The sequence below is a fragment of the Pelmatolapia mariae genome, linkage group LG8 (assembly GCF_036321145.2).
Source record: "Pelmatolapia mariae isolate MD_Pm_ZW linkage group LG8, Pm_UMD_F_2, whole genome shotgun sequence".
Taxonomy (NCBI): domain Eukaryota; kingdom Metazoa; phylum Chordata; class Actinopteri; order Cichliformes; family Cichlidae; genus Pelmatolapia; species Pelmatolapia mariae.
This window is the reverse complement of record NC_086234.1, coordinates 1,314,526-1,341,803: the sequence shown is the minus strand read 5'-3', so window position 1 is coordinate 1,341,803 and position 27,278 is coordinate 1,314,526. Positions and strand designations below refer to the sequence as shown.

The 27,278-nt window shown below is 41.5% G+C and overlaps 1 protein-coding gene across 1 annotated transcript in view; it reads right to left on the bottom strand.

The window, feature by feature from the left end:
* Nucleotides 1-27,278, bottom strand: part of LOC135933529 (scavenger receptor cysteine-rich type 1 protein M130-like) — a 58,045-nt gene that overhangs the window by 11,555 nt on the left and 19,212 nt on the right. The window contains exons 9-10 of the mRNA XM_065471611.1: nt 8,751-9,056; nt 8,397-8,678 (exon numbers count right to left, since the gene is read on the bottom strand). Of these exons, the coding sequence (XP_065327683.1) occupies nt 8,397-8,678; nt 8,751-9,056 (588 nt within the window). The remainder of the gene's footprint in view (nt 1-8,396; nt 8,679-8,750; nt 9,057-27,278) is intronic.

The following is a 27,278-nucleotide window of genomic DNA, read 5'->3' as shown; positions in this document are numbered from 1 at the left end:
AGCAGTTTTTAAACACAGAAAGATGGTCACACTGTCTCAATGATGATCTGTTTCCTGTGCTGCTAATCAGGTAATTACACAAATGTCTAAATAACTACAAGGTTTTGCTCATCAAGAGAAAGCAATGACAACTATCAGGAAAAGAGAAAGTGACATCGCCTCCGATGTCAAACCTCCGTCTTTACCTGCTGAGTCGTGCTTTCCTTCAGCCCAGAGTCCTGAGGAGAAAACATCAAACAAGCATCATCATGAAGCACACACTGATGATCGAAACAGCTCAATCTGCAACCTTCATGTCACATTAAGGCTACATGAGCTAACGTGTGGCCAACTCAAGGTTTACCATAAACTCCTTACAGTGTGGAAAGAGTGGGGGTGTGTCACAGCAAACAAAGGATTTTAAAGGAAAAGTTTGCTAAATCTGAGCTCAGCGTTCATGAACCTGAATATCAGACAAGGAGGAAACGGATCATAAACGGCACAAACCCACTGCTAGTGACAGCTGTTGCAGACGAGGTTTGTTTCTCGCTTGAATGATGACATGTTAGCAGTTTAATGTTTTATTTCATCTGTATTCATCCTGAGAGGAAGCTGATATGACACCAAACTTTAAATAACCTGAATTAACAGACGATGGTCAAAGTTTAGTGTGAAGAACGGTTTAGACATGTTCCCTCCTGCCTCCTGACAGCTGGTCAACATCAAGCATGAACCCTGAACATGAATAACAGACATAGAGTTTTTCTGTTTGACTCTAATCCCAGCTCAGTATCAGACATTTATAGTAAGATTAACTTTACGCGCTGTGTCTCTTTAATCCCTCTGAAGACCATCTTAAAATAAGATAATTCCATTTATTTCAACATTTTCGAGACGAGGGTTTTGAGTCCTACCTGAACTCCACAGCAACATGAGCAGAACCTGCAGGTGAGCCATCTCTGGTTCCTTCTGCTATGTCCTTTGGTCTTGTGAGCTGTCCTCTGCTTAGCAGCTTCTCAGAAATGAGGACACTAACATCTTAAAGATGAACTAGATTACAGAAACACAATGTGGCTCTCTTCACCTCTGTAATGCTGTAAGGCCTGTGGTTAACCCTGCCTCGGCCCTTTTCTGCAGCCCACAGCTGCTGCTGTGATCACTACAGCTGTGGTAGCTCCTCAGGTTGCCCCAGTATTTTACTGTTTGTCTTTAGTCATTGTTTTATGATTTCGTTATCAAAGTGATAGCAAAACGCCCTCCTGCTCACGGGCATTGATACTCAGCAATCTGTTTTTCAGCAGGTTGTCTAAACTAAAGCAGACAGTGGAAAAAGTAGAGGCAGTGATGCATGTGTCCAGAGGAGCACAAGGAGCAGAAGGAGAGGAGGTGATTGGTCAAATTAAAATCAGATTTAAATTAATTAAATTAATTGTGACTTCCACTCTTCTAATCTTTTCTGTCACGGTAACCAACAAAATGTCCAAGAACCTCGTTGAAACTACAAACATGCATCCTGTAGCTGTCTGCAGTTTCACATTGATTCAGTGATTATCTGTGTACCCATCAGATATCCGGTTTATGACTTGCCACTGAGATGAGTCTGCCTAGCAGCAGATTAGTGACCACATTTCCTGTACACACACGTGTAGTGGTGTGAAAAAGTGAACGGTAAATGGCCTGCATTTGCATAGCACTTTACACTACATTCAGTCATTCACACACTGGTGATGGCAGCTGCATTGTAGCCACAGCTGCCCTGGGGCACACTGACAGAGACGAGGCTGCCGGACACTGGCGCCACCAGTAGGCAAACATGGGGTTAGTATCTTGCCCAAAGAAATTTGGCATGCAGCCAGGAATCAAACCACTGACCTTCTGATGTGACTGACCTGCTCTGCCACCTGAGCTACAGCCACCCAGTCTTTGCTCCCTTCTTGATTTCTAAGAGCTCCATGTTTGCTCTGTCCTCCCTGTCAGCCTTGTCAGCGTCTCCGTGCCTGTCCTGTATTTTCTCTTTTACTTTGATGGTTTTGTTTTCAGTTTTGCTTCCTCCCTGTCTCGTTTGGTTAGATTAGTCCCAGCTGTGTCTCTCTCCTGTTTCCCATTCCCTTGTTATTCCTGGTGTATTTAAGCGCTGTGTTTTCCTCTGTCAGTTGTTATGTTGTTACCCCGTGTGTTGTGAATGTTTCTCCGAGCTCCTTGGCATCCAGGTTACTTCAGACTCCGTTCATAGTTCCTTAGTTTTGTTTTCTTTTCCTCTGTTTGTATTATTCGAGTTTGCTGACACAGCATTAAAGGTACCTCCCTGAGTTCACTCCTTTGTTTTTCACGAGTTCTGCATTTGGATCCTTCATCCTGCCTGTCGCAGCAGTACCATGACAAACGAGAGGATTAACAGATTTAGAATGAGATTCTATATATCTATTAAATGAATCATATAAGGTAAGATACCAATAAGAGTAAATATGAGAGATTAACTGAAAATCATGGTAGTCAGGTATATTACTCATAATTTTTCATTTCCTTGAATCAGATCATTTCTGTGACTGCTGAGTGACCTTAAAAGCATCAGTTTCATAGAGAACCTGTAAAGTTTTAATGCCAAGCTTGCAGACTGAGTCATTACCTACAAAGAATACGAGACAGTTATCCTTTACAGTTACGGTCAACAGGGTCAGGGGAAATTATAATGTTATTACTATGATTATTATTAGCAGGAGTTATTACTGTCCTGCCACATTTATGGTTGGTGGTCATTGCTATCATGGGCAGTGTGATATTTTTATAGCCAAAGGAAAATGACTGTTGTGACATATTTATGAACAGGTGCGTGTGTTCAGACAGAGTTCATCCAACTCTAACCACAAGTACTGATTCCAATAATAGATTCCACACAAAGTATGTAGTTTGAAATATAGATGAAGTAAAATAAAGTGTAGATATATTGTATAATATATATTGGAGATAAGGTGCAGAGCATTCATGGTTCAGGGTTACTTTATTTATTCTTGTAGGTAAATTTGCTTTACAGAAAAATGACAGTATTTGCCATCCCCTGACAAAACACACACCTAGTTTAGTTTACCTATTCTATTTAGTTTGGTAATTAGACGAGATCAAATAAAACAGTTCTTACTGAGTTCAGTGACGGCAGCAGGACAAAGCTGTTTTTATAACGCTTCGTCCTGCAACTTGGGACTAGAAACCTCCATCCAGGGGAAAGAAGCTGAAATTCACCTCACAGAGGATGGGAACCATAATTGAGCATTGATAACTGAGTTGACACCACTAAACAAAGTCATCAATGACTGGACCGTGGCTAGTTTCACCCTCTTTCAGTAAGCTGACAATAACAGAGTCATCTGCATATTTAATGACGGCCCTGTTTCCATATCTGCTCTGACACATGTGCTGAGTATGTTTCAGTTTCTGTTTCAGGTCCAAAACATCCTCGCTAAAATCAGAAGAACTAAAACGAGAATAAAACAAATTCAAGGCGTTCGCAAAATCTGTGTGAGTTAAAACCATCTAAGTTGATCTGACTGCTGCTCTGGGGATTTTGAAGCCATGCTGTGGTTTTCATACATGTGCAGGAAGAACCACGATTTTCTGCAGCAAATTTGCTTTCAAGAAGGATTTTGTAACTCAGTTTTGCTTTCAGGATTTCAGTTTTCAGGTCTTGGGTGGCTTCGTGAAAGTCAGTAACAGCTCCCTCTTTAAAAGCCTGTCTCTTTTCCTTAAACATGATTTAACACTTTTGGTGACCAGTGGCTTATTTTTAGGGTAAATGTTAACATGCTTACAGGGTACAATCACATCTTTAAAAAAAACTGCATATAAGCTACAGTAACATCCACCTTTGTAAAAACTTTGTAATCTGTACAATTAAAACATTCCTGCAAAATAAGCAAAGATTCTTCTGACCATATGTCAACATCCTTAGTCCTTCTCTTGTTTTAAGTCCTATAGATGGGCAGAAGATGCCAGAGGAGGAAGCGGGAGGGATTTATAAGCGTTCTCCACCGATCCGTAATGAAGGTCCAAGATCTTATCCCATCTGGTAGGACAGGATTCACACATAAAACGTCAACTTCAGAAAATAAACCACCTAACATATTTCGCCTTGATGCATGCTCAGTCATCCAGGTAAGTAAATCTCCAAAGGTTGATTCTGTTCATCTGGACGTAGCGTTTTGTGTGAGAAACGTTTCGTCACTCATCCAGGTGACTTCCTCAGTCTCAGCTGACTGCAGGTTTCCCCAAACGTTTCTTGCACTGAAAACGCCACGTCCAGATGAACAGAATTAACTTTTGGACACCTAAAATATTAATTCAAACAAGCATCTTTCACTGTTTGGAGAACTTTCACAATCTGATCAATCAGTTAATTAATTATGAAAATAGTCACACATTGATTTTACAGCGGCCGCTGTGTCGGGTCTCGCAGTCAGCCACGAGCACGCTGACCTCCACCAGGTTTGGATTGGTGAACACTAGATCGCTGAGTAATAAAACTTTCATTTGAAAGAATTCATTTATGACCCAAGGACTGGATTTCCTCTGTAAAACTGAGACATGGTTGAGGGCCGGTGAGTCCAGCGTTTTCTCAGATCTCTTACCTGATGACTGCTGCTTTTTAAACTCTCCTCGAATATCAGGCAGAGGAGGAGGACTAGCGGTTATTTTTAAGAAGCAGTATAAATGTAAACCACTGCCCTTATCAACATCACCGAGTAGCTTTGAACTGAATGTGTTTGAGCTAGGGCGCAGTGCTCTGTGCTGTGGTTTACAGACCCCCCAAATACAATAAGGATTTCTTAAATGACTTTTCTGATCTGTTGGCTGAAATTATGCCAAAATATGATCATGTCCTTATTATTGGGGACTTCAATATTCACGTGTGCTGCCCTGACAAGCCAATGGCAAAGGACTTTTTAAATCTGATTTATTCTTTTGATCTTGTGCAATCCGTGTCTGTGCCTACACAAAAATATGGGCACACGTTGGATCTTGTTTTTACTCACAGTTTACCTGTCTCTAACTTAGAGCTTTGAGATATTGTATGGTTGGATCATAAGCCTGTCTTGTTTGAGGTTTCCCTTCCTTGTACCAAAGTTAATCTTCCTCCTGTTGTTGCTCTGTGCTGTCGCATTTTTAACCCTTCCTCTGCTGGTCAGTTCTCTATTGGTTTTAATCAGAACTGCAGCCTTCCTGATTCCATATGTAATAATATAGAAGAGTTGAGCACATGGCTTTACTCTGTCTGCCAAACTGTTTTAGACTCCGTGGCCCCCTTTAAGCTTAGGCAAGTTAAAGCCAAATCTGAACCCTGGCTGAATGAAGACTCCCGTGCTGCCAGAAGAAAGTGTAGGAGAGCTGAACGTAAATGGAAGAAGGATCAACTGCAGGTGTCATACCAAATATTACAAAATTACTACAATTCCTACCAGAAGACTGTAAAAGATGCTAAGAGTAAACATTTTGCTGCTATTATTTAGGCAAATTGTCGTAAGCCTCATGTCTTATTTAAGACTATTGACATTATCCTTCATGTTCCACAGACGGTTGGTGTCGAGTCCTCTCAGGAAATTTGCAAAAACTTCCTACACTTCTTTATTGATAAAGTGCTATCTGTGAAAGCGCAGCTCTGCTGTCTTTGACAGGTGTGAGCCAGTTTCTTTGCTCTGCCTGCAGGAGTTGGTTTCTCACCTGAAGCCCTCAGGTTCCCCTTATGATGCTCCCCCTCCTCGATTTTTCAAAGAGGTTTTTCTCACTATAGCATCAGTTGTACAATCCATTGTAAATAGTAGTCTGTCCTCTGGTGTTGTACCTGTGAATCCTAAACATGCAGTGATTCAGCCTCTACTCAAGAAACCTGCTCTTGATCCTGATATTATTGCAAATTACAGACCTATTTCCAAACTGCCTTTTATCTCAAAAGTTCTTGAAAAGGTGGTTTACAAGCAATTAATGTCCTTTTTAGAAGAACACGGTATTTTAGAAGTTTTCCAGTCTGGTTTTAAAGCTCTACATAGTCCCGAATCTGCCCATTTAAGAGATTTTAATGATGTGTTTTTAGCAACTGACTCAGATGACTGTTATTATCGTGCTTTTAGATTTAACTGCTGCCTTTGATATAGTGGATCATAACATTTTAATTTCCCGTTTAGAGCAGTTGGTGGGTGTTAGGAGTACCACACTGCAGTGGTTCAGATCCTGTTTGGCAGAGCGAACTTTCTCTGTGAAACTCGGTGAGTTTGTATCCTCTGCTTCTTCTCTTCAATGTGGGGTCCCACAGGGTTCAGTTTTAGGCCCGCTTCTATTCTCCCTCTATCTCCTACCACATGGGTCTATTTTCAGGAAACGTGGGATTTCTTTCCACTGTTATGCCGATGACTCCCAGATTTATTTTCCACTTAAAAAGATAAATGGCTTCTCAGTAGACCCTCTGCTCAGATGTCTTGATGAAATAAGGGCCTGGATGGCTTTGAACCTTTTACATTTTAATGAGCAGAAAACAGAAGTGATGGTTTTTGGTGGCACTTCTGAGACCACTACTATAGATCTTGGTTCACTGGCACAGTATGTTAAACCAGTCATCACTAATCTGGGAGTTAAAATGGAGGCAGATCTTAAACTTGAAAGCCAGGTCAGAGCTGTTGTAAGATCTCGCTTTTTTCATTTGAGGCAATTAGCCAAAATAAAGCCCATCTTATCAAAACAGCTTTTTGAGACAGTAATCCATGCCTTTATTCCATCTAGGCTGGATTATTGTAAGACACTTTATTGTGGGGTTAGTGATAGATCTATTAGGCGTCTGCAGGTTGTGCAAAATGCTGCAGCACGTCTTTTAACTGGAACAAAAAAGTCTGAGCACATTACCCCATTTTAATTTCACACCACTGGCTACCTGTACATTTTAGGATCGTTTTTAAAATTCTCTAAATTGTTCTTAAATCTCTTAATGGCCTTGTCCCCCCTACCTCTGGGAGCTAATACAACCATATTCACCTGCCCGTTCCCTTAGGTCCACCAATCAGCAGCTCCTTAAGGTACCGAAAACTAAGTATAAATTTAAAGGTGATCATACTTTTGCTGTAGCTGCTCCAAAGTTGTGAAATGATCGCCCTTGCACGTTAGACAGGCCTCTTCTCTTTCTGAGTTTAAAATTCTTCTTAAAACATATTTATTCGCTGAAGCCTTTGTTTAAGGGGGTTGACTCAGTTTGTTTTAACATGTTTTATTTTATTTTAGTTATTTAGTTGTTTGTTTTATTTTATCTTATTTTTACTTTGCTTATGCTATTTGCATATGTACAGCACTTTGTGAACCCTGGTTTTATGTTAAAGTGCTTTATAAATAAAGATGGTATGGTACAGCAAGAATACAAACAGGACTGGAAGAAGCTGGAAGCAGTAAATATAAACAAGTATTAATGCTCACACTTTAATACAGGAGTAACACATGACCTGATGATGTGATATACAGTTTACTGTGGTTGTACTTCATGTTCACACTGTGGTGAAGGATGCAAACACTTCCTTCACCATGTGGAGGCGCTGCTGAGCTGCCTGCTTTTCTGGACACTGCCAGCTTTAACCATCCAGCTCCGGGTCCTCCTGTGGGCGGGGCTCCTGCCTCCCGGTGACCTGCAGAGACACAGCAGCACACAGGTGTGAGTCAGCGAGTCTTCAAACGGGCCGAGAGCTTGGTTCCAGAGCGTCCTCTGATCAGCAGACGTGTGCACGGTACCTTATGGCTGAAACAGACGGCAGAGATGAAGAGCAGCAGGCTCAGCAGCAGGAGCAGCAGTCTGATGACAAACACTGTTGGATCTGATGAGACACATTCAGCCGTCACATTAGATGTTAGGAGAACAACAGCTGGCATCAAACACAAACATCAGGTAGGCCCCGCCTACATCTCTGACTCCATCTGAGTCTACGTCAGGTGGGACCTGCTGCTGTTTCACACCTGAGCTCCACTCTGCTTCTGCTCACCTGAGACAGTGAGAGACAGCTGACGGCTCTCAGAGGAGAAGTTACGAGAAAACACGAAGACGTGATAAACACAGCTGTAGGTTCCTTGGTGGGCGGGCTCTGCAGCAGGGAACAGGAAGTGGGCAGAGTGATTGACAGCTTGCTGGGTGTAGTTGTTGGTGGTGTTGGAGGAGGTGAAGGTGAGCTGGAAAGAGCCTCCTGGGTACTGAGGCTGGATGGAGCAGCTGATGGTGAAGCTGGAGCCTTTTAACACCCAAGAAGACTCCTGCTGCTGGACCTGGGAGTCCCTGTCATTGGACGAGAAGGACGCTGAGATGATTGGCTGAACCAGCAGGTCTGTAAACAGAGAGACGATTGGCTGAACTTTACTCGACTGGTTCAATTTTAAACTCCGTTGGCTCACAGCAACTCTCTTACCTGAGCAGATGAGCTCCAGGACGGTGGGTGACTGGGATGATGTGGCACACTCCCTCAGTGTAGATCCAGATTTAACACAGCCTGGTTTGATCTTCCACGTTGGTCCATCCCAGGATGCATTTCTGCTTCCTGTTAAAACAGCAGAGCCACAGTCCAGCTCTCTGCAGGCTACAGCTGCATCCATCAGGGTCCAGCCTGAGGCCTCCACAGATCCCCACAGTCCCTGTTTCACCTCCAGTGTACCTGCACAGCGACTGGCTCCTCCCACCAACCTGACAGGCTCTGACAGAAAGCAGAGAGTCATCAGTCACAGAATAAAGTGAGTTTGAACCAAAGCTGCAGCTCCTCTTCTACCTGAGCAGGTGAGTCCAGCAGCTTTGCCAGGTGAGCAGCTGCTTCTCACTGAGCCTGAGCTTCTACAGTCCAGGAGAGCAGACTCATGGCCTCCACACTGGAACTCTCTGCTCCACACTGGAGCCTCCACTTCTCCATAGAGCGCCCCCTGGAGGAGCGAAGGAGGCCCACAGCCAAGCTCGCTACAGACCACCTCTGCATCCTGCAGGTCAAAGTCATCTTCACACACTGAGGACCATCTCTGGTTAGACTTCACCTGCAGTCTGCCTGAACACAGACTGGAACCCTTCAGCAGCCTGACAGAGTCTGCAGAGAGGGAGAGGAAAGGCAAGAAAAATGCTTAAAAACTGATAATACTATAAAACTACAAATACTAAATCAACAGTGGGCCAACCCGTTTTAGGGGTGCCCACAGCATTATCTTCCTTGCCCCACATAGGTTAACTCATACAGAGGCCGCAATGCAAAAACTGCTGACAGCCCACCCAACTGAGATAAATGTGGATGTGGTGGGCATGGCCTGCAGTGCTGCTACAGGGGAGATGGACTGAACTGTAAGGCATCTAAAATCACACGTCACCGGCATAAAAAGCTTTGCTTTTGTCTGTCGTGTTTTTTGTTGGTAAAGCTGCAGCTGAAGGTTTGTACAGCAACCGTGTGTGAAAATAGAGTAAGCTGAAAGGAATTATTACAGCAGGCTTGCGCTGCCCACACAGCTTGACAGATTACCCACCCACATCTGAATATTTTCTGAGCTTCTATTGTGGAGTTGGATCTAGTGCTCTGACAACAACTTTATGGGGCTGTAGTGAGAACATATTGGTTGAGGCCTTTGTCTGCAGAGTCTTCAAATCCCATCTCTGAACCTTATTTCAGCTGCATCATGGAGAAGGACAGGGCCAAAAACAACCCAAAACAACCATTTTAGAAAACTTGGGGATGGACGTGTTCCAGTATCATCATCCCTTCTCTCTTACTGCTGACACCGCCTGCAAAGGTCTGAAGTGATGGGGTCTGGTAGATAGATTGTTACTAGGGGGGTTAGGAGGTGTGTAGTTTCAGTGGTTGGTGAAGCAATAATTGGGGACTTGATGGACATTGGAGAGGCCATGAGATGGACTTTTTGCTATGCTTAGAAATTCTGGAAAACTGCAACATTATACTGAAAGTGGAATCAAACTTTTGTGGAGAAGCATAACTCACATCCTAGCAGAGGTCTCTGAGGTAGTTAAGAAACTCTATCATAAAGTGCTAAACAAACTATGTTTGCCCAGGCTATACATGTTGGATGACTCTTCAGTCTTGTGTGTAGGTTGGAGACAGTACCTGTGGACTGTCAGGCTGAAGCAGCCATTCCTATTTTTAAAGATGGGATCAGATTCCGTGATGGACTGCTATCCTATCCAGGGTGCACCCTGTCTCTTGCATTATGTCAGCTGGGATAGGCTCTAGTCATATACTTTATTGAAGACAGTGCTCAGAATCCCAGAATAAGCTTACGGCTCTATGACCAGCTGCAACAGCAATGTAGTTCACTTCATTAGTTTGTTTGATTATTTATCATTACTGCAGACATAACTGGACACATATCTGGAGTAGAAAGTACTATAAACTCCTGCCTTGTGTTTATGTCTGTCAATGTCCAGAGTTTGTCAACGGGACAGTGATAGCTATGCAAAGTAGGGTCCATCCATTTTCCTAAGAGGGTCATTAGGGCTGACATGGAAAACAGGAACAGGAAAATCACAGAGGATAAGTGACTCACATTTACACTTATGTTCAGTTTAGAATTACTGATTAACCTGATATTCATGGCTTTGGACTCTGTCAAAAAAACCATGGACCCTTTAAGAAACCCATCCACACACAAGAAGAACATGAAAACGCCACACACAGAAATGCCCAGCCTGCTAGAAGTAGGACAGGTGAATCATACCCTTTGTATCCAGTCTCTGCTCTCACCTGTCAGAAGAAAAAGTCCTTATAAAGTGAGACACACAGAGCAGCGAGTTTTGTCAGAATCCCTTCGATGCTGATCAAAAGTCTTGCTCTATAGCCTCTCTGAACTACACCTCCTCTATCCACGTTTTTGCCTTGACACCTGCCAGAACCACCCTCCACCTTTCCTGCTGGTACCTGTCAGCTGCTTCTGGAGTCCTACAAGACAGTGTGTGGGGGATGGACCTCAGAGGGCCATTTCTCTGGAGTTCATGCGGATATCGCTTTGTATTAGTTCTGGTGGATTACACAACGCGATATCCTGAAGCACTGCCTACCTGGCACTGTTTCAGGTCATCTCCTGAGTCGGCATTGTGAAAGAGATACTGACTGACCAGGGTACATCGTTCATGTCTCACACACTTAAAGAATTGTACAAATTATTGGCCACCGTGATATTTGTACCCGGGGAGGGAACCCTCTTGCAACTCGAGGGATTCGCCCTGTACTGAGGTCATATACCGCAGGACAGTGGTGTACTCCTGGCTGGGGAAATGTGGTAAGCTGGACAGGAGTAGGGTGGCAGCCACAGGTGCCTGAAGGATTGAAGGGAATAGCAATACAGAGGGATTTTTCTGTTTCCCAGAACCCTATCACCCTTTCTCTAGGTCCGTGGAGCTCCCTGCCCAAATTTGAAAGCCCGGGAGGTGTGTTCTATCTGGTAGTCGGGGTGGACGTGTCAGGAACCGATCCATTTGGGGTAATTAGAGTAAACTTAGTTGACCCAAAGCCTCAGCCGCTCTTAAAAAACTCAATCACCACTCTGACTGATCAAACAGTAACCTCGGAAACTGTAGCTCAAAAGGAGCAGGAACCAAAAGAGAGACCAGTTCTGACAATAGATTATACTAGATTGAACCCTCAGGATTTAATTGAGCGTGCCACTGGTTTCAGGGATAGTAATCTATGGCTTGATTGGGTGGCTCAAAATGCTAAAGAACAACGTGTATCTGACTGTGTTGCCTGTGCTTCAGCTAGACCCCGTTTGTTTACGGAGCCCGCACCACTGTATCCAGAGGATGAGTGGGGCTACGATTGTATGCTGCAGCTAACTAAAGGTGCAGTGAGTACTGGCAACTGTACTCTGTTGTCCAGACTTTTCCCTGCCATTTCAAAGCAGACAACAGTGGGACCATTTATGCCAAAACAAGATAACTATACATGTTTCAAGTTCTCTACGGATAACGTAAAGTACAAGGTGGGAGAAATTGACCCAAGCTGGTGTTCTGTTACCCTGATGGGAAGAACCACCAATAATGTAAGTGACCCAAGCACGGTAATTGGAACATGGGCAAGAAGTGGGTTGTATTATTATTGTGGGGAAAGCACTCTTTTGGTTCGTGTTCCTCTGGGAAGCGTAGGGACGTGTGCGATGGTGCGTCTGGGAGCTCCACTCATACTTATTGGAAACCAGGTAAAGACCATTCCGCAACACAACACGCTTATCTTAGCAGCCAGACGTAAGAGACACATTTTGGCAAAAAGAGGGACCCAGGGTACCCATGCATATGATCCTCGTTTGAACTCACCGACTTGGATAGACTCCATAGGAGTGCCCAGGGGAGTTCCAAATGAGTACAAATTAACGGACCCAGTAGCATCAGGATTTGAAAGTATATTCATTTGGGTAACCCCTAATAAGAATGTTGATCGCATTAATTATGTTCATTACAATTTGCTGAGACTCTCTAACCTTACCAGGGACGCCATGGTGGGGTTTGCAGAACAATTGGGGCCGAGTTTGCTGATGGGAGTACAAAATCGAATGGCCCTGGACATGTTGTTGGCGGAAAAAGGAGGTGTTTGTGCTATGTTCGGAGACATGTGCTGCACCTTTATCCCCAATAATACTGCTCCAGATGGCTCAGTAACCCGAGCTCTGGAGGGCCTGAAAACTTTGTCTAAAACCATGCATGAGCACTCAGGTATCGAAAACCCGCTGGAGTCCTGGGTGGCATCCGTGTTTGGATGATGGAAAGGGTTGGCCATGTCGGTAATGCTTTCTCTGGCCATACTTTTAGGAATACTGGTCATCTGTGGTTGTTGTGTCATTCCTTGTGTCAGAGGATTGTTGGTAAAGATAATGGCAAGGGCTGCGGCCCCCGGACGAGTGGATTCAATTTACATGATGAACTTAGAAGCCATGTGGGACAGGGAGTGATACAACACAAGGTGTGGTGACATTCCTTGTAGGAATGTCAAAAGAGGGAATGTGGAGATTCAGAAATTATTTTATTGCTGCCATATAACCTGCATTATTATAATTGCATTAATAACATATTTTACAGCATTATTCTATTAATAATATTTCTTACAGGTGTAGTTATGATCATTCTATACACATTGCATATTTTGTGCTTATTTAGAGCTGTTGTTCCGTTCATTGAAGGTCTTAAGCTTCACTGGCGCGACTGTCCAGGTGATACATGCTGAGGGAAGACGAGAACATAGAAGGATAACTGCATACACGCTTACAAAACACATACACATATAATACATATAATCTGGGAACAGGCCTGAGCAGAGGCCCAAATGTATTCAGCTTCTTGTTGTAACCTGCTGCATTTTAGTTTACTTGGTAACAGATGACCAGAGACAACAACCAGCCCCCAAGAGACCCTGAGGGCTTGAAGTTTATTGCCTTAAATGGAAGGTTTTATGAAAAAGAAGTTTTATGTCTGTTTATAGCCATTAAAGATGTACAAGATGTACCATTGACTGTAATCAATGTATTTTTAATTTGTAATTGACGCATGAGGGGGTGTAACCCTGATGCTATAAAATCCTCATCCAGTGTACTTTTATCAGGAAGATATATGCTGATATCTCTTCTCCTGTGTGTTAATAAACTCACCGTTTGATTGCACTTTTCTGGGGCCTTCATGGTTTGTTTCACTGCTCTGCATTTGATCGATTTCGCGACAATGTCTCACACACTTAAAGAATTGTACAAATTATTGGGCATTAAATCTCTTTGCACCAGTGTCTACCACCCTCAGACTGATGGAGTGACAGGTGGAGCGGCTGAATAAGACTTTAAAATCTATTATTCGTAAGTCCATTTACAAGGACGAACCCACTTAGGCTCTCTGGTTAGACCCTCTGTTGTTTGCAGTGTGGGAGGTGCCTGAGGCCTCCACTGGGTTTTCCCTCATTTGAATTGCTGTTTGGTAGGATCCATGGTGGGTGTTGGACCTGACTGAAGAAAACTGAGAGGAACGTTCAAGCCTTCCAAGGTTAAACGAGATTCAGTACATCCTCGACCTGGGAGCAAAGCTGCACACTTTGGGAGGGATTATCACGAAAGAATTTGCTTCAGGCCCAGGAATGTCAGCAGTGCCTGTGCTGTGGTACCTCTAGGTACCACAGGGTTTATGTGGTGGATTTTTGAATGACATGTATACCTATATACCCTTTCATGTAGACTCATAAGCACAAGATGTTTTGCCTCACCATGGTTTATTAAGGTGGTACAGTAACAGGGCAGTTGCCGGGGAAGAGTCCTCCCGAGCAACTCCCTCTCCAGCTCCCCCCCAACAATACACACTCAACATTTTTTTTATGCAGCACAACCAAAACATGTCTCTTAAAACAACAGTAACATTGTAACAGAGATACTGAACACATCACCATATAATCACCTTAAGTATCATTATAATCATGTATACACACATACACTATAAACCTACCTGTTGATTTATTATCACCATGTTAAGCATTTAACCTATATATTTGATATAATTAGGTCAAGTATTATTCACACGTATAAGATTATGCCACTTGCTGTATGAGCACCTGTGATGCAGACTGCTTGTAAGATTTAATAATTAGATTAATGTGCAATTTTTGTCGTGACCTATTGTGATAAGCCAAAGCAAAGGGTAGCCAGAGTCCTGACTGGCACCTGGCCAGGACCTTGGCCGGTACCTGACCCTGCACCTGCTGTTTTTAGCTGGAGGACAAGTGGAAAGTTACCCAGCAGTAGGAGGATGAGTTACTGGCTCCTATGAAGAGAGGAGCCCCCCTAGCTCTTGGTTTCTTTCTGTCTGTCTCTGTGTGGCTCTGCTGTCTGTACTTAAGGCTCTACACCCCAGGGTTTGCTTTCCTTGCTTTGCTATATGTTGTATTGCTGCTCTCTGTATGTACTCACTTGCTGTTCATATGATTCTGTTTATTAAACCTCGTTCCAAGAATTCAACTTTTTTCCAAAGGATCTTTTTGAGTGAATTGATTTTTATTGGATCTAAAAAAGCGTTGGTGAAATAAGGTTATCATGTTGGCTTCAAAATTTGCGACCACAGTACAACAGAGGGGTTAGACTGAGGCAATTTTTGCCCCGAGATAAAGTGCTTCTATTACTCCCTTCTTCTAGCTCAGAGTTACTCGCCAAGCTTTAAGGACCCTTTGTGGTCACACAGCGGGTCGGTGATGTTGACCATGAGGGTGACTGTGATTACCATGTCACACAGAGAGCAGATGTTGCTGTACTGCAACAGCGGTTTACAGATGTGTTGTACCCCTTGCCTGGCCATACCAATCTCTTAGAGCACTATTTTGAAATTCGCCCAAGTGTGATGTTGCATTCACAGCCCAATCATTTGCATGAACGTGCAAGAGCAGTAAGTGCAATAAGAGCAGATTATATACGTTAAGTAGAGAGCAAATATACAGACGCACTACGGGCAAATGTATGTATATGCTGATATATACAGATAAGGGTAATATAAATGGTGGGATAGTTATGAACAGATTATGTACAGAGAGACCAAATATACGGATGAACTACAGACAATATACAGATGTACAGATATACAGATGATCTGTATAGCTGTCAATAGAAAATTGTAGTCAGTATAATCTTTTAATAATATAAGTTTGCATATGATAGAATACTGCATGATGACCTCTTTATAACTCAGACTGTTTTTGATTCACTGTGACCCGTTATCATGCAGGGAAGGAGCAGTACCTGCTAGATAAGAGCTTAATAAGCAGTTTCACTTTGTACCAGGTAGAGGAGCCTCTCCTGGCACACGCACACACACACACACACACATATCCACACATGCTCACGCATCAACATTCCACTGAACAAACGTATTCACTGTTGTATTACTCTTCTTGTATAAATAAAGACCAGGGCAGTGGCAGAGTGCGAGTTCCGGAGCCCTCACTCCAGGTGCAGGTGCTCTGTAACTGCCCTTGCATGCAAGTAAAAACTGTGTGTTTCTCCTCTCTGATTCTCAGCTGAAGAAGTGTCTTAGAGTACATCTCTTGACATTTATTTTGGTCCTTCGTAGAGCCGGATCAGAAATATCAGAACTGTTATCTGTGACTCTGTTCCAGGATCTGGCACACTGTTTCCTGACGCCGTGGGGAGCCAGCACCGAAGTCTGTGCACAGCCCTGTTAGACGAGGCCGAAAGACCCGGAGCATTAAATTCGGATTCGGGCCGGTGTTCTTAGTCTGGTCCACGGCGGTGGGATTCAGTCTGACGATCCGAACCACCAGTGAGACGTCTGAGGGTGAGAAACACTATTTTGATATATAAAACGGCCGCAAAGGTTTAAAGAAACGTGACACAGCACGTCACTGCAACCCCCCCTGGCTTCTGCTCCGCGGCTGCTGAGTGATCCCTCATCTGGGACTCTCCTCAGCTCTTTCTGGGATAGTGGCGCGGCTGCCCCTCTGTTGGTCTTCCTTGGTCTCTTGTGTTCTGGGGGCCTCTGGATGTCTGGAGTTTTGATCTCCTCCACACCTGCTTCATGCCCTGGAGGATGGGGCTGTGGCCCCCCACACCCTCTAGCAGATCATTACATGAAGGAACCTTTTAAAAAATCAAGCGCGCTCATGCTCACAGGTGTACACACAGGTGATCACACACACAAACTACACCCTTTTTGGCTCCTACCTCAAAGCACACTGTGCGCTGTCGATCTTACGTGCTGCACAATAAAGTTTAATATTAAGTATTTAGTGTTATATTCCCATATATCATTGTGATGTTGTTTATTCTATTACTCTCGTTTTCTTCTGCTTGTTTTCTTTTTTCTTTCTCAACAGGTGATCCAGGTGATCGATATATGTATTTTTTGTCTGCTTATTTTGTTGGTTTTTGTTTTTTGCCCTTTATCCCCGTCCCTCTTCTCTGCTGTTTTTTTTTTGTTTTGTTTTTTCCCCCCTCTTTCTTTCTCCCTTTTCTTTTCCCCTGTCCCGTATCTAGCAAGTAAAAAAAATAAAATAAAATAAAATAAAATAAACATTAAAAGGTAAATCAAATAGACCATTACGGCAAGGCTGGGATGGTCCATTTGATAAAGTAAATCCGTTGGGCATCTTTCTTCGCCTTTAGACAATAATTCTGATGGCAAAAGAACCAAACGGGACAGGTTTAAAAAAAAAAAGAAAAAAAGAAACGTGATAAAATAGGTTTAAGTTCGCCAAAAAGAACTGTGTTTAGACTGGTTTTAGAGGTAGACGTTAAATAATTCGTGACAAATTAGCGCGCAAATGTCTATGTGTGTATGTGTTTGGAAGTAAGTTGATTTTACAGCACAATACGCTGCTGAACTACTTCCATTTTATTTTATTTTATTTTATTTTGTTTTTCTTTGCTTGAGGCTCACGTACTGGTGACAAAGGAGAATGGTTGAGCTTCGTCTCATAAAACTGATACCGCTTCACTGTTAGAAGTGAAGTCGAAGGCCGTATCAGTAAACCACTCTGAAGTCAAGCGTGCCAGTGAAGGCCCAGCAAAATCTTTGAAACTGGAGAATAAACAGGCAAAATTAACACCTGATGAGGAATGGTTAGAAAAACAACAAGCCGGAGCAGGTAGAATAAGTGCAAATAGGTGGAGAAATCCACGAAAAGCTAAAATCCCTCAGCTGTTACCCAGCTGAAAGCTGTCCTGAAACAAGAAATTACATTAACAAAAGGCTAAATTAAATTACAGCTTAACTGTAATGTATTCAAACTAATAATAGCAAGGATAACAACCTGTAAACTGGTATTAACAATGAAACATAGTTGGGATGAAGGCCATGCCCAGACTGAATAGAATGAATGAAAGCAGATAATTCACACAAACACATATTAAATGAAATAGAAAGATGCATAAGGTATATTAAGGTTGTGTCATTGTTCAGCCAAGGAAAGTGTGTGAAAAGGAAAATGTCTCCAGCTTGGGAAAGGGTGAAACTGCAGATCAGTCCTTGGTGGATACAAATAAAATATAAATAAAATATTGTAATATACTATTGCTGTTATATAAAGAGATAATAACATTAATAATGACATAATATTAATATGAAGAGGCACCTTAGTCAGTTATGATGTGAGGTGGATATTTGTTAAAAGTAGTCTGCATCAAGTTTAGGGTCGCTCAAATTCAGTACAATGACATATGAGATGAAGAAAATAAAGAAAATATCTAAACTAATTAAGTGCATAGAGGCACTTGACCTGCTTGAAAACCTGTCATCCTAGATGAGACATTGCTGAGATATAGAGCACAACTATACTAACAATTAATAAGCTAAACCCTGTATACAACAGCTAAAGCTACAGGATTGAGAAGCTGAATTAAATATGTGGTCACTGCTAAGCTGATGAGCAAGTTACACATTTTTTAGAGCAGGAGCTGCATGCTATTAAAGCTCAAACATGCAGCTGTCTGTGAGCTCAGTTTTTTCCCCTCATACTTCTGATTTGTCTTTGGCAGCAGCCTTTTTTGCATCCTGACTCATGTGTGTAAAGCGTTCAAGCCATCAGCAACTTGTTTTGTTTTTTTGTTTTGTTTTGTTGGCTTGAAAAATGAATAAATTTGTGATCATACTTGTGGATCACAGTGACACATAATGATTAGGCATATGATTTACTAATGCAGATGTAACAAGTTTATTCTAAAATTCAAGGAGGACAAACAAGAACAACATCTTCAGTTGTGTCTTGTTGTTGTTCTCTGTGTAGTGTGCTGAGTTTTTTTTTTGACGCGTTGTTTGAGTGAGGAGTACTGTGACTTCTGAAGTAGCTCTCACCATGCGACCTTGATGATGATAAGGCAGAAAAGTTGAAACTCAGAGCCAGCTGAGAGCTGGGTTGTCTGCTTTGTTTTAGGGGACAAGGAAGAAAAGTTAAAACTTAGTTTCTTGTCTTGAAGAAAAAAAAAAGAAAAAAAAAAGAAGAAAACAAAAAGGGGAGGTTTTGTGTTTCTCAGCCAAGAACAACTACAATTTCATTTTCTGTTTTTGAGAAAGGATAATTGATGATGGTGATAATAATAATAATAATAATTGTTATTATTATTATTATTATTATTATTATTAATAAACAAAGAGTGATGTTTTGTTTAAGTGTTGAAGAAAGCTAATACTACAACATACCGTCTAGTGCAGGGGTAGGCAACCTTTCTGATGGCAAGTGCCATTTAAAATTTCCTCAGAAGTCAGTGTGCCATATGATTGCATTAGCAATAAATTTAATAACGCTCTATATTAACAGTTACACACTATATAGAACCACTTTATAGATTATATTTGTTCGCAGATGTTGGCAGCTATCAGTGAATAGTTATCAGCTATTTTGAAACAAAAAAAGACTTTTTATCCATAACAAGAACTCCATAACAGCAAATACAGAAAATAAAAATGCTATTTATGGTCTCCTCACAACAATGATAAGAAAAATAAACTGGGCCAATATGGCATGTTTGTTAATACAGAGACATACATGTTAATATGATCTCTGGTCTCCCACTCAGAGACACAGGTCTCCAAGTGTCCAGCATTCAGAGGCTACCTGAGGACACTCATGTGAGAGAAAATCTGCTCACACAGATATGTAGAGCCAAATACTGTCAATAAGGCCTCTGCAATGTTCTGAAGACAGTTAAACTTGTCAGGTAGTGATGTCCAGCAGGTGAACATGCAGCTCCATGAACACGCACAGCTGTGGACTCCAGCTGCTTCGATGTTATATGTATGATTTCTATACATTTTATGTCAGATAAAAACTTTGGTTGTAAGCTTCAGATAATTATTTAATAACAGCCAGACATTTTAAATGAGAATAAGAAAGTATTTCTTTGTGCCCCCCTCTCCCTGTTAATGGCCTACCTGGCCCCCTGGCAAAACTTTGCTAGACCCGCCCCTGCACAGTTACCAGCTGTCAGCTACGTAGAAAAGGATCCTGGTGTTATTTGTCTCTCAGAAACAGCTCATAACTTCAACTCATCCATGTCACCTAAAAGGTAAACCTGTTTCTCCATCACCTGTTCAGCTCTGATGATTCAGTAAGGACATCTCCTGGTTTCATCTTCATGTTTCCCTCTCACCACATATCCAAACCGACATCATGACCAGCAGCTTTACAGCTGTGGCTCCAGCAAACATCAGCTGATACTAGAAATTAATATTAAATAAATTCTAACAACAGCTGATCAAGCTTAAACGTGCTGCTGTTGTTTAGCGCGACATCCGCTGGTTTCCTCTTTCTGGCGCAAAGTGGGCGATAAATAAACAAGAGAGAAAAGCCGATCAGCTGATCATTGATCAGTTTCATGATTGAAGTAGAAACAGGAGAGAATGACAGGAGAAGAAGATGCAGCTGTGCAGCGTAACGACAGAATAAATCCAGCTTTCTTTTCATTCTAGCTAAAGTACGGGACAAACTGTGTTCCTTCTCAGCTCAACACGAAACGCGTAATAATTTCTCTGAATGTGGGACGATTCCGTTTGTGCGGGATGGTTGGCAACTCTACTAACTAACCTTATGAATAAAATAAAGTTCACTATCAGTAACATCATAGCACCCACCCAGCTGTATAGAAACTCCGTCATGCTAGCTAGTACGAGTTATTGTAACTGACTGTAAAAAGTCAGCACAACGAAAATAAACTAAACTTGGTTTATATCTGACCAGATAGACTGCAGGTCAGAACTTCTTACCTGAAGTTCAGTTCACCTGACACTCGGACCGGCGGCCTCCTCGGGTCTCTCCTCCTCCTGCCTCTCCTTTCCCTCATCCACCTGCTGGCCTCCACCACTTGTTAATTTTACTGAATGTGTGGAAGCTCCGCCACAGCCACCACCAAACAACTGAGTTATTTTTACACACCGGCCAGCATCTGGCCAATCCCCCACCTTTCATTGTTTATACCGTTACAAAAAAAAAAAAAAAAAAAAATCATCGGGCCACCGAGCAAATGCCCGATGGCCAGTCCAGCTATGGTCGTGCGTGCCATCAGTTAACCCTTCGCGTGCCAACGGTGGCACGCGTGCCTAGGGTTGCCGACCCCTGGTCTAGTGCATGATCTGCGAGCAATAAATGAAATCATCTTATTTATCTTTAAATAAACTCCAATTATGGAGACCTGAAGTCACGTACTTAGGGCACACCCTCAGGTGAAGGCAGAAAGCTACTAAACAAAGAAAAGAAGCTATACAAAATGCGCAGCCACAAAACTAAGCATTCACATACTTTCTGACTCTTAGTGAGCCTGAGTTATGACCTTGGCTCCCTGTTTTTCTGCTTCCACCAAAGATGGGAGTGAAACTCCCGTGGAATGTGCTCCGTTCTCCTTACTATCAAAAAAGGCCCTGACTCTCTGAACACAATATTCTCTTCATAACTCAGCAGTATGAAATGTCATGAAACAGTGTAACTCACTCACAGTAAATCAGCAGTATAGGATAATACAAACCTATCTAATAAATCTAATGATGTTCACATTCCTTTAACTCAAAAGTATGATGCAAACTAAAACTACATACTGATTACACAAGGAGTATGATGTGGCCTACAGCACTATCTGATTCACTCATTTTGATTACAGGTACAATGTAATATATAACGGCATAATAATCTCACAACTGCTACAAGCACATTTACCTTTCTTAACACACGCGAGAGAAAGGCAGCTGTTAAGAAAATGCTCTTTTGGGTGAGACAGGCCCACAGGCCCTGCATGCAAGTGTACTAACACACATACATGCAATGAAGAACAGCTTACACTATAGCACACACTATACATATGCCTGCATCTTTCATTGGTGTACACACAGGAAAAACTTAACAGAGTTTTGTTATCAAATGCTGAATTTCTCCACTGCTGACAATTAACTCTCCAGCAGGACAATAGGTGAAAACGTTTGTGAAAACAGAAAAGAATAAATAAAGACAGAGAGAGTCTGGTATGACCAAGCAGTAATCAGACAATAAATCTAGTTGGTAATACAATAAATTGTGAGATGCTTTCTGTTTGATTGATGCAACACAAGTAATTTACTGTATGAAGGAAATTCTGTTTTGTGATGATATTTTGAACGTGCATTTCTGTTGACCTGTCAACTTAGCGCATTATGAGCTGATCTGCAAATTAGTTGATTGATACTAGATTTGGAAAAATGACTGGATTATAAAATAAGTGAATAAGATGTAACAGAGGGTTGAAATTAGTTTCTTATTTCTAGTGTGTGGAGAAAGGTTTTGTCATGGCACACATCTGTTTACATGGGAAAAAAGTCCTTATGTGATACGACATTTAGCAATTTGCAAATGTTCAGCACATCAGAAGGATGACTCTGAAATTACAAAGGGAAACAATTTTGCTGACAAAGCTGCAAAAGCAGCAGCCATAGCAACCACAGTCTTATTAACAACTCATGAAAATCACACCATTCCACTATCTGTACTGCAGGACAAACAAGAAGCAGCACCACCAAAAGAACAAAAACAATGGCTGAAACACGGAGCAGTACTAGACACTGATGACATATTGAAAATAGCAGGAAAACCCATTCTTTTTCAAAATGGCCAGAAATCTACCCAGTGAAAAAAGCAGACGCAATCTCAGTTGCAAAGTGTCTATGCAACCATTTCATCCCAACTTATGGTATTCCTCCTCTGATAAGATCAGATAATGGAACCCATTTTGTAAATGACGTGCAAAGTATCTGAAGCACTAGGTTTCAGTTTAAAACAGCATTGTGCCTACCATCCACAGAGTGCAGGATTAGTGGAGAGAACAAATGGCACTATAAAACAAAGGCTCAGGAAAACAATGGAAGAAACTGGCAGACCATGGCCAGAATGTGTAGGCCTAGTCAAAATGTGGATGAGAATAACACAAGGATATAACAAACTGTCCCCATTTGAAATTATACATGGGCGACCCTTTACACTACCAGTTACTAGCGAGCCACTAGATAAATCAATCCGTGAAACCACTCTGGCAGATTGGATGACTCAATTGTTGACAAACAGAGAAGTTGTTTTGAACAATAAACTGCCGCAAGGCTCTTCTTCACCTATCTCTTGCAGGTTGAAACCAGGCGATTGGGTCCCATTACGTGTGCTCCAGAGGAGAAATTGGAGCTCGCCTCGCTGGCAGGGCCCATACCAAGTGTTATTGACCACACCAACAGCCTGTAAAATTGCAGAGAGACCCTCCTGGATACATCAGAGCCACTGCAAAAAGGTTGAGGTCCCAGGAAGCCCCGATACCAAGAAGGAAGCGCATTGGGGAAGTCTCACCCGCGCTTGGTTGCTTCGGGGGTGAGGGGGGGAGTGTCGATTGGGCCCCCGTAGGGTAAGCCCGCACTCCAATCTCCATCCAATCAACTTTAGGGCAGCCAGGTGCGGGTGTGATGGACCTATGTGCAACCATGGGAAGGTGGACCTTCATCACTCGTCATCAGAAAGGTTGCCTACCCCTGGTGTAGATCTAACACACTTAAAGCTTGAAGTTGAGGAATAACTCAGGGAAGTTCCATGACAATAGAGTGATTTTTGTGAAAAGGAAAAAGATAAACCAGTGATTAAAAGCTTAAAGTAGTTTTAAAATAGTGAATTAGAAGTGCTCTCGTGCTGATTGAGCGAAAGAAGTGATTGATGTAGAAAGAAAATAAAAATAATTTATTCATGTGGTAATGTTTTAAATATGCATTTCTCTTGTCAGGGCAACTTCTTGAGATATGACTCAGTATGCAAATTAGTTGAATGAGTGGAGACTGCAAACTGTGCGGGTTTAACAAGATTTTCTGTCTGTTTAGCAGGTGAAATTATGTCAGTTGACCTCGGACTCTCAGGAGGCTGAAGAACCTGAGGCCAACCACTGAAATATGGTGTGGGGAAAATGAACAGAGGGAGTGATTTTTAAGTCTGATTTCAGACTATGTAAGTATTAGTTAAGCCAAGAGTAGGGCAAAACTTTTATGGCCCTGAAAGTTCTAATCCCCACAACAGATTGTTAGATTTGTAAGCAAAACTTTTCTGTGATTAAGATTTTTGGGGTTGTTGTTTTAGTGATGGGTTAATTCTGGCAGTTAGGTTTGGGTTGTTTTCTTATTTCAATAGAGGGAGTTTTACTAATCATGGACATGTCTATAATTGGGCCCATTATTTTTGTAACAGTGCACTTAGAGACAACCTGTCAGGTGTCACCCCCTTTGGTGATGATGCTTTGCGCTTTGATGAGCTAACAATCAGCTCTCTTTTTCTCATTTTTGTTCTAAGCAGGCCTGCAAGATTGAATTAACAGCGCTGTAACACATTTTCGTGAGAGCAAATATAAGGTGAGCTTTTCCAGATTACAATGGGCTGAGGAAAAGGTCACGTGTGGGAACCTGTGAGTTCCTGTCTAAAAGGATTGCAGCGAGTCAATCCAGTCCAAAAGTATAAATAATAGTTTTTTCTTTTGAGTGAATGCGTGTGAATGAATGTGTGTGACTGGACTGTGATGGACTGACGATGGGGACTAAAGTGTTGACTGTATTAAACCTGACTCTTTGATCCCCATGATAGAACAGAGAAAACCCGACTCAGGAGTGGTCAAAACATTTATATTTCTTTATTCAATCATCTTCCGGAAGAGAGAGCCCTGCACAGCCCAAAGCCAGTTGCAGAATCTCTAACATTAGAAGTTAACAATGTGTCTCATATAGGTGTTATTTTGGTACTTTACACGTCACACATCGTTTCGATATAAACAACTCCTTGTATGTTACTAGTTCCGCTTTTCTGTCTGGTTTCCTGTATTTATTAATATGTCTCTGCACTAAACTTCCTGTTTTTCAGTCTGGCTAAGCACTTGGTTTATGAGTCAAAAATGGCCTTGCTTTACAAGCCTTTATATTGTTTTATGTATTTTAATAATAATCAGAAAATAAGCACTAAGAATATATATATATTTATTCCTTAACAACTGACTTGACACTGAGACAAAGACTGGACCAAGGTTAAGATGAGTAAATGTTAACAAACAGCTTACCATGTCGGGAAGAGAAGGGTGGATGCTTTGCTTTGCTATGTTTTGCTTTGCCATGAGCAGGAGGAGAAGAGAGAGCAGAGGGGAAGAGTGTAGTTTCACATGAGAGTGTGGAGCTGCAGACTGAACCTTTTGGCTGATAATTTTGGGTTGCTGATGTCTGTTTAAGAAAAGTCTGTTTTATTGACTGGGTATTATGGTATCACATTATATTGTTGGGAAAATGTCAAATGTTAAAGGGAGAAAATTTTTGATATTATTGATGTTACCATTAACCAAAGCAGGCCACTGTAGAAGTCAATTAAATTTTATAGAAGGAAAATAGTTAGAACCACAGTAATAGTTATGAGTCATATAGGGGATTGGTAGACTTATTACATTCAAAATGCGGTTATGGAATAATAAACACTGGTCCAAGGGACCATTGTGACGTATAATCATTTTCTTATACAGATTGCAAAATGTGCTCATAAAGAGATGATCTATTGTGAAAGGTGCACCTACACTGTAAAATCTAATTAGTTCCCAGAACTCAAAAAAATTATGGAAACTCGTTGCCTCAAAAAAATTGAGTAAAGCTTAGCTAAAAATGACTAAGTTAGGACAACTTATTTATTTTGAGTACTCTGTACAAGCTCATTTGTTCCCAGAACTCAAAAAAATTGGATCAAGTTTACGTAAGATGACCAAGTTAGGGCAACTTACTCATTTTGAGTACACTGTACTCAAAATGTACACAGCCTTGTTAGTTCCCAGAACTCAAAACAATTATGGAAACTCGTTGCCTCAAAAAAACTAAGTAAAGCTTACTTAGGATGACTGTTAGGACAACTTATACATTGCAAGTCTGCAGTATTAAGAATAACTTGATATTTCTGACTTTCTGACAATACTAATTGTTTACCTACTGACAAACATTTCAAGTTCAACTAAATGAAAAAACAATTTGTGGTAACCTGAATATGATTAAAAATAATTAACAACAATTTTTGTAATGATGTTAAAATGAGCCCAACTTTTATTTTCAAACACAACAAAGTACAACAGCCAACATACTGGACACTGTTCTGCTGAACAACAAACAATTATATTGCCATCACTGTTATAATCTTACAATGAAACAAAGTCTCAGATGTAATTATTCTGAAAATAAGTTTAGGCCTACCACAAGTTTGTTTTGTACTTACATTACTTATATAATCAAAATAAAATATTTGTTGTTCTGTCACAACTGCAGTCTCTAATTTAAACAACACATTTGTTTTTCATTCCAACACAGGAGCTGGAATGTTGTAATATTTTAAGGATGGCTTGTTTCCAGTCCAGGCATTACTGCCTGAATGACTGTCATGGATCGAGGTGATCCAAATGTAGGTGCAGAAGAAAGTCTTTAACTTCCCTTAAGTACAGTGGCAGTGGATGTGGGTTGGAGATGCAATGAGCTTGAACCTGCAGGCGACCATCTTCACTGACCACACCATCTGTGATGGAGGACTCATCTCTCCTGTTGTCCTGCAAGCAAACAATCATATTTTTGGAACATGAACTTAATTGCTTTCTTAAAACATTTTTTTCTGCATTTGGTATAAAACAGACTCCAATTTAGACAATCTCAGGCTCCCTCCCCACCGGAGAGATGACATTCAATGTCCCAATTGTCAGTCTGGATAGCTGTGACCACCACCCTACACACAATAATGTCATGAAAGCATTATTTTAAAAAGGGCTATGCAAACATGGGCAATAACTTTCATTCTAATGATGTGCAAAATGATTTGGGCACAAAACAAATTTTGCTGTTCGAAAACTTGCAGACTTCACTATATACAGTGTAGACCCTCTAAACTAAGTTTGAAGAAATGCAGACCAAACTGTTGTTGTTTGTTTACTTACACAGCATGTCTTGTAGAATTAACTGGAGTCACAGCAACAGCATAGTGCAGTCATATCTCAAGTCTAATAACAGAAGACAGGAAAAGATCAGTAAAGAAACAACTTCCCCAAACCAAAGCACAAATAAAACAATAAGTAAAACAGGCTGATCTAAAGTATGATTAAAGTTCAGCCTGATTAATATAAATGTCACTGACAGTTGCTAATATATTGGAAAACCAAAATACTTACTGATGTCTTTCTGTCCAACAGCAGGAGTGCTGGTCCCGAGCCTCAAAGACAGTAAGAAGCAAGCAGAGGGAGAAAAAAACAGAACATATTTCAGAAACTGATTTGATCCTTAATGGCTGTGCAATCACTGTAACATAGAG